General features: G+C 47.7%; 1 protein-coding gene across 1 annotated transcript; it reads left to right on the plus strand.

Moving 5' to 3' along the window:
* The first annotated feature begins 7,361 nt into the window (after nt 1-7,361).
* On the plus strand, nt 7,362-8,138 carry LOC128709253 (protein obstructor-E-like). The gene is made up of 2 exons (XM_053804240.1): nt 7,362-7,421; nt 7,491-8,138. The coding sequence occupies exons 1-2, from the start codon at nt 7,362-7,364 to the stop codon at nt 8,136-8,138; spliced, it is 708 nt and encodes a 235-aa protein (XP_053660215.1).
* Nucleotides 8,139-8,512: the final 374 nt, after the last annotated feature.

Consider the following 8,512-nt stretch of genomic DNA (forward strand, 5'->3'; position numbering starts at 1 on the left):
ATGTAGCGGGAAAAAAACCAAATTGTGCACCGGGCAGACTTCTGTTCGTGCTTCCGTCGGGTTTGGAAGAATAATCCGTCTGCTACGGAGATCGCAATTGGCTGGAGGGAGCCGATTTTTGAGCTGAAGTGTTTTATTTGTTGCTGGAGCAGAATTGACGAGTGGTGTTTTATCTGATGTAAAATTAAGACTGCTGTTCCGTCACCGATTCGCAATCGGTTCAACGTCCAGAAGGGGTTTTTTTTTTCCTGAACTCAATTAGGGCATTAATTTGAATATATTTGTGTATCGGTATACCACAGAATGTGCTCCTTTTTGAACGTTTTTAGGCAGATTAATATCTTAAGAATGGCTCAAGGATTTTTGTAACCTTTCTACAATGTTTTCGTGGATAAAAAAATCAATAATTTTGATAAGCTTTGAGCGACCAACAGGATATGCCAAGATGATAATTCACAGGAAGCAATAACTCATCTTATTACAGTTGTGAACTATTGGGTATTGGGCGAATGGGTTGCCACGAGGAAATGCGTCCTTTTGCGCAACAAAGTGTACTCTTTCTTCACCATACTGTATGCCGTAATCATCCAGCAATGGTGTGGTACAAAAATGGCATGTTAACAAACGCTTCTCAGCACCAGCACCAATGCGAATCTAACGCCAGCGAAAGGGTGAAATTAAAGCTTTGTAATTGCTATAATTACGACCCGATTGCGCAGGTGAAATACGGCCGGTGTATAACAACATTTCAAAATTTAATCAACAGTTACCGTGATACGGTACGGATTAACACGCGTACGCGGTTCATACCGGTCGGCACCGGCGCCAGCTAGCCTGGCGGGCAATTCCTAGAACACCGACAAGCCAGGCTGAAGGGAAATCAATTATCTGGCAGATGACGGAGCGGTAATCCTCTCGCTTGGACGAGGGTGCGATCGATAGTGGGATCGGCCCGGGACACCTTTACCCCCGAAAAAGGTATCGAATGTTTCAATCAGTGTAAACAAACTCATAACTTACGGGCTTTCGATTGCGGGGTTTCGATGGCGTTTTGGTTTTTGCACTGCCACGGCACCTAACCAGATGCCAGGTGATGGATTATCCCGGGCAAAACCGCGACTGAGCGCTGCTAGTGAAGGTTGTGGTGAACGTCTCAATTCGCGTTTTGATTACAGCCCCGTGATCGACGGGAGCGAGATTCCGTAGGCCATGATCTGGTTTTCTGCATTGATTTATCGGCAGGCAATTAAGCGTCGAGCGAGTTGTACATGGGCGAGTTTTAACACGCAGGATACAGTCGTTGTTCAGTCCGTTGTTGCTCTTGAACGGTTTGACCGGTACCGTTGCGATCAGTGTGAAGCAAACAGAGCCGATTCAATTTTACTTAGTAAAATAGACTTTAAAAAAACGCCTCAGATATTCGTGCCAAGTCATGAATATTACAGCATTTCCATGGCAATTCGATGGTTACCACCTTTCCATTATATGTACCATCACATCCCAAAGACAGAACCACTTCAGCAACTTACCCACTCCACGAAAGAGTTGGCTTCTATAACAACCGAGAAAATCGCTTCGGCTTAAAGGCTACTCAAGGCTAGGCAAATCTTCTCGCATCGCGCGTGGAACAAGCTGCTCCACCGGATGTGGCGGATTGTTGCGCAACCAGTGGAAAGCACGCGCATTAAGACAGCTTCCGTGTGCTCCGGAAACCTCACGAACCGGGGTAACCAACTGACTCAAACTACGCTTTAGGCCATAGTGGTAGTTGCGTCTGAGCATGGGCGCTTTTCGTTCCCGAAAACAAGAGGGGCAGCAAAAACAACATGAAAGAAAAGGCACAGAAACTCACAGCTCACCTGCCTGCCTGCTTGAACACGGGCACCAATCGAGAGCACACCGATTTCATGATGTCGCCGCGGCCGCAAGGTGAGCGCGGACTGAGCGCAATAATTTGAAATTTTAAATTGTCCATCAATTAGCGCGACAATTAAGTCCACCCCGAATCGGGGGCTTTTCTTCCGTCCGGGTTAATTAGAAGGGGCCAGCTTTTGAGACGAACAAAACCGTCCGTGCCGGTTCGCGGGTGAGTTTTCTGAGCGATCGCCTCGAGTGATGTTAGTTGCCGCGTTTTGACGTTTCTTTGACATTTCGCTCCGGACGGGATTAGTTTCGGGCAGGTACGAGCTTTGGGTGGGTTGGCAGAAGGGAACCGAAGGAGTGGCCTTAACATGACAGGTGGAGGTGGTGATGGAACCGGCGTTACGTAGCTGGTGACATGACATCAACAAGGCAATTTGTTTGTCTATCCGCTTACATGCCCTCGTGCTCGCTTGAATATCACGAGTGCTGCATCTCGGAACCGGGTGGTCAGTTTTGTGTTTGAGTGAGGGAGTACGCGAGCGAGGCGCGGAATGAAGGTAGCCGGCAGATAAGAAAATGTAGATAATTACAGCTGATTATTATGTCACTTGGGTGCAGCGTGTTATGTCTTCTCGTCACCCGCAGTCTTGTGAGATGTCCGGTGTCCTGTCATAGCGGACATGCGAAATGACATTCTTGGTAGGAGGAGAGGAATCTAACCAACAGGTAGGTGTTGATCAGGTTTTGCGGAATCGATTGATACACCTCGAAGCAATAATAGTTTTGCTTCGGACGAAAGATTGATCATTGATCAATTCGTGATGTCCAAAATAAACATTTCCCACGCGTGTTTTACATCCAAGATGAAAAATGATTGTAAAATGCAGTACAAGGGTACGAATTAAAACATTACCCTTGGATGGAAAGTCCCAAGATGATGGTGACAAAAAACACTCGCTGGCTGGCTGCACGCTGACTTCACGCTTCTGAATTCACACTCCATCTAGCAGCAGCTGGAACACCCCTAGAGCGACCCCTAAAGCAGCTGCCCCAACCAGGATTGGTGGTCTTCGTGTCATCGTGACGCATCACAAATCTCATACTCCAACTCTCGCCTGCCGGAGGAGCACACGCAGGTAGCTCGCTGGTCTGAGCTGAGCTTTGATCAGTGGTCCATGGAATGTACGCGGCACTCGTGCATGGAAATGCCCCGTTAGAATTGGAACACGAACCCCATGGAACGGGGAGGAAAACACGTTCCCGCGCACAATAACTGCTTTCTCATTTCGCACCGACCGAAACGATTAGGCCAAGTGTGCGTCACGAAGTGTGCAGGGAAGGCTATTGAACGTATTGGAAGAAGAGTTGCTGTTCGGTTCGGCTACCACGTCACGAACACGTCCTGACCAACAAATCGATCATCCCGGTACGCTCGGAGAAAACTAGCTCCTCAGAGAAAAACCACCATCATTGTTCATTGTGTAGCGTTATTGGATCGTGAAGCAAGCAACCGCGCCAGTGCCAGTTCCAGCTGGGACAGGAAGCCGATGCTGTTCTTTCGGTTGGTGAAATTGAGGACAGACTTACACCAACCGTGACAGCAGAGGCAGCGATCGTGCTGCGTCCTTGTGGGAGTGTTGGGGAGAGACTCTATCCGGTAGCTTCATGCCTTACGATTCCAGCGCAACGGGAGTTGGGTCTCACCGCGGGTGATCTACAGCTTCCATGGCCGCCCCGGTGTGGTGGAAGTTTAATTAAAATTTTCCTATACTTGACTACCTTCTTAAACGGTTCAGGCTGTGCCAGGGCAATCTCTCCGGGGAGTCTTCGGGATGGCTTCGCATCCTGCGAATTCAGAAGCTCTAGGATCGTATTAACATACTTTCAACTGGCTACCCATTACCGGCCGAGCTAAAGACGCGTTCGATGACGTGAGCTTATCCGCACAAAGAAACCAAACGTTCTCACGTTGGTGTTTAAATTCTTGGAATTCTTCTCTCCCCAATAACTCCCATGGCATCGGGATGAAGTGATGGACCTTCCAACACGTTGCGTTGTGTATTTGTGTTGTTACGAATCCGTTTTCACGATGTCAACTTTAATCGATTTCAAAAGCGAGGGAAGCTGGCTGATGAGATGCCCAAGCTGCAAACTCTGCAAGGTTTTGTGTCAAAATGTAGCTCCATGTTGCACCTATCGTACTAAGTTGTACAAAAATGCATCGTTTTGGTTGAGGATGAAATTTACGATCAACATTCAAGACTAAACAACAGGCTCAATCCACCGATTGATTGAATATTATAACCATAAACAGTGTAGTGAGGGCGCCTTTAGAAGGCGTCATGGATCTTCTTTCTTTCTTGTTGGATGAGAAGAGTTTCGAACCGCTGTTGGGAGGAACGTGTTCAACTTCGTGTACCTTATTCGACTTTGTTCGAACCTTTATGGAAACGGCGTCACTTGAAGTCAGGCGTTGTGAAGCGCCAGCATAAACCCGGCACCATGGTCTCACCGTTGCAACAAAGAGCAGCAGACCACCGAATCGTCCACGCGCAAACAAAAATCCACTTTCCGGTTAATGTAGAGTTTTAGTGTCCATAAGTCATGTATGATGTTGCGATGGGGTTTGCTTGCACGAGCGGGCAGCTCGAAGTGCCAATCCCAAACGGTGGGTTTTATCGCCGAGCGAGTTCAGCTCAGCACAGCTCCCGGCCCACATTAAGCTTTTATGAGCTACGATGATGATTGGAACGAAAGCCAACAAATAAATTACGGCTTATTGGTTGTTTTTATAGACCTTCCGTACGGAAGAGGTTCCGGGTGTGGATTGGCAGTGGGATTGCTGGAGATTGCGGAGTGCGATGTGTTATGACTAGTACAGCGATTCGGTGGGCTTGATGAAGCGAAATGACTCCTCACAAAATCAGGTGCACTATGGAACTGAAACAGAGATCCTTGGGTAGCGTGCATCTCTGTGTATTCCGGCCTTGAAAAGCTTAATCACGAGCCTTAGCGATTCTGCTTCCAGCGATCCCGTTTGATGACTGGTCAGAACAAATATTGGTTTGTTGCCTTTCTGACATACTGCCCATGCAAAGTTCAATGGAACTTCTTCTTTATTGAACGCATATTCAAATGCGATTTTCTCATGCCTTCATCATTGGAATTGGGTGCAGTTCATCGCACGGAGCGGACATAAAATCAATATTTATTAACTTATGGCTGATTAGTTCACGCAGCAGGAGTCCTCAGCTTCATGAGGTTGTTTCATACACCCTGAACTTCCCTTGACGCTGATTGAAACAATGTTGGGGACGGCGTAACACTACGCCTGTCGTCCGATCACGAACTCCAAATTAAAATCCTTATCCTTCAGACACATTGGGATGGTTGGACATCATATAAAAAAAAACCTTAATTCCAACGACACCACCACTTGGCAATATTTTGTTGGTGAGAAATGAAATCTCCCTACTCGCTTAACAAATAAAACAAAACTCCCCAAAACATAAAATACAAAAAAACACCCCCCCCCCCCCCCACCCTTCCAAGCACTCGTACCGTGCATTTCCTCATCACGCGTGTGTGCCAAATCGAACGATCGGAACGAGTTTTGCTTGCTGATATTTCACAACGTCTTATTAGCATAATTATTCGCTCCCAATTGCACCGATAATTGACCGCTGCCAATTACGCCGTGGCTCCTGCTGCTGCTGCTGCTGCTGTTGTTCGCTCGAGCTCAACTCCAATCCCGGATTGACGACTTGCCAGATCATCTACCGTGCGTCATGCGCAATTGGCTCATGCATTTGTGCAAAGGGTGCACCGCAAGTTCAGGGTTGCTTTGTTTGCGCTACACTCCATTCGGTGGCGGTTTTATTTTTTCGCTTCCTCTGTCACACGGTTTTATTATCTTATTCTCTCTCTCTCTCTCTCTCTCGCTCACTTTGCGTCCTCAGCAAATCACGCACACCGAAGTGCATTCCCTCACGACACCCGGCGGATGTTTTCGGGTTGCGTTTAAATTGCAGATTATTTCTCCCTCCACGCCAGCATCATGCACTAAAATATGTCAGCGAGGCAAACACATTGACAGTGTGCAACCACTGATCGGGTTCTGGCGACACATTCATCTACTATGGAGCCCCGGTATGGGTGACGAATGTCGAATTTTTATGTTATCATGGGTTGACCTTGTTTCAGAGAGGGATACTGCATGATGCGCCTGGAGAGCTTTGATTTGAGCGTATGCGTGTTCGAGTTCCGCGGTGAAATAGTTGGTTGCGGGTGTCTCTGAATCTCGGATGGTCAACCTCGAGCCATCCTCCCGCCGGGGGGCTTGCGCGTGATTGATGTTCGGCACCTACTCAGGAATTTCTTCTGTCCTCGGGTTGCGGAAAAGTGCAGCACCGTGCAACTGTTTGAAAGCTGTTGATTGGTTCGCTGAAGTTCAACCGAGCGGATGGTACGATGGAAATGCCCGCAACAGTAGCCGATTGCGGGTCACGTAATGTGCGGCTACCAACATGCGAACCCGCGTGCCTCAAACGGTAGCAAATTGCAATTATCTACATGTTTGTCCGAGCCTGTCCGTGGGTTTCGCTGCATCCTGGCCCGGGCTGCCTCGGAGTCTCGGAGTTTCTGTTTTCCGTGGATGTGAGGGTAAGGAAAATTATAGGCTATACAGTGTTGGGTATGTTTCGTGATGCAAGGTCTTTCGATCGTTTTGCGATCGGGTGCAAAACTCTCGCAACATGGCGGCGCCATGGAACCGCCGGAAATCGAATCGCATGTCTGATTGATCGATCCACGCAGATCAAAGATCGAGAATTGTGGCGCTCGGTCTCACGGATTGGATGCATGGGTGGATGCTTCGAACGAGCTTAGCGAATCGTTCACTCTGGTGGTGCCAGGAGATCTCTGGAGGCGTTTTGTCGGGAAATGGCTTCCGAATTTAGGTTGCCATTCCGAAAACTCGGCTAGAATTTGATTAGGGCTGGTTATACCCAATTCAAGCTTTGGTCCGTGAAGGTATTATTACCAGGAAAGGCAACCCTGAGTTAATCTGTTCCCTAAATTATCTCAAATTAGATCAATTAGTTCGATCGATTAGAAACAAAAAAATCAAAACCCGCTCTTTCTAAGAATCATAAAACAAAGAAAAAAGTCTTAAAGTGAACCACATGCAAAACACAAAGTTCGAAGAAGAATTGTTATCATTTGAGGCACAATTTGTCCCTTTTTCAATACCTCCCACAGCTTTCTTCTCAACTTCCGTTTCGAAAAGCATTACGTGGTATCAATGGAGGCGTGCTGCAGCGAACTGATATCTCTTATCAAGCGACAGCCCGCATGTAGATCGGGGATCGACATGTGAAGATATCGCATGATACAATTTTATAAAACATGCCTCCAATCGCTGATATTTTACATCGTTCGTTTCTTTACGCAGCTAACGTTCCTGGTGGCGTCAGTCGCTGGTCTACTCTCGAACAAAAATGAAGCTACTGTTTGTGCTTCTTGCCCTTGGAGGCGTTTGTCAGCTTAATGGATTTAAGGTAAAAGGGTTTGCTCAGTGATTTCGTTGAGGTGATCAACATCTCAACCAAATTTTTGTTGTACTTTAGATCTGTGAACGAAAGGCACCCGGTACAATAATGGGAAATCCGGCAAACTGCAGTGAGTTCTACATGTGCCGTTCCGGTCGTCCGGTACTGTTCTCCTGTCCCGATAACATGTACTTCGATGTGGATTCTGCTGCCTGTGGGTACGAAGCGTTTTGCACTGAAAACGATGTGAACTTGGATGTGGATCCCTTGGAACCATTCGGACCAGAGTACAGCCCGATCGTGGCTGATCGGTCGCGACTAGTGCCGAACAGCGGTGTCTGCCTGGGAGCATCAGCAGGTGCGATTCGGTTGGACACCACGGGTTGCAAATCTTTCTTCCAGTGTACCAAGGCTGGTCCGCTTCGGCTCGAGTGCCCAGCCGGTACACTATTCGATAGCAACCGTATCCTGTGCGATCCGGCCGATATAGTTTCGTGTGCATTTGCACCGGCAAACCCCATCGTCGGAGGTCCTGTTACAAGCAATATACTGTCTTTGCTGTGCCATGGTAAGAAGAATGGTCACAAGTTAGCCCATCCGACCAACTGCGAGCGGTACATCGTGTGCAATGGACGCAACAAGCCACAGGAGCTCAAATGTCCATCCGGCACAGCGTACAATAAGAAGCGCAACATTTGTGACTTTAAGCACAACGTTGAGTGCTAGGGTTGCTTTGCAATGAAACCGATTTCCGAAAAACGATTCCTGCGAAACGCACGTGCTTAGCTCATTATAGCTGGCTTGAGCCGGTTAGGCGGATCACATTGCTATTGACTCGTTGGGCAAAACATTGGTTTTTATTTTAATTGGATTAAAACCATCCGTCCCGGTATTGGGAACATAACTCAATGGTACAAAACAGGTAAGAGAGATAAAGTCGAATTTCAATTCCATCATCGATTGTCTCGGTGGGTTTGTGTGCGTCCGGAAGGAAAGGACATTGGTCACCATTGAACAGCTGCTTCCATGCCGATGGTACCTCGCTTCCGGTACCTCAACACGACAAACAACAACGACACACACACACACGGACACAACAA

The sequence above is a fragment of the Anopheles marshallii genome, chromosome 2, assembly GCF_943734725.1.
Source record: "Anopheles marshallii chromosome 2, idAnoMarsDA_429_01, whole genome shotgun sequence".
NCBI classification, from domain to species: domain Eukaryota; kingdom Metazoa; phylum Arthropoda; class Insecta; order Diptera; family Culicidae; genus Anopheles; species Anopheles marshallii.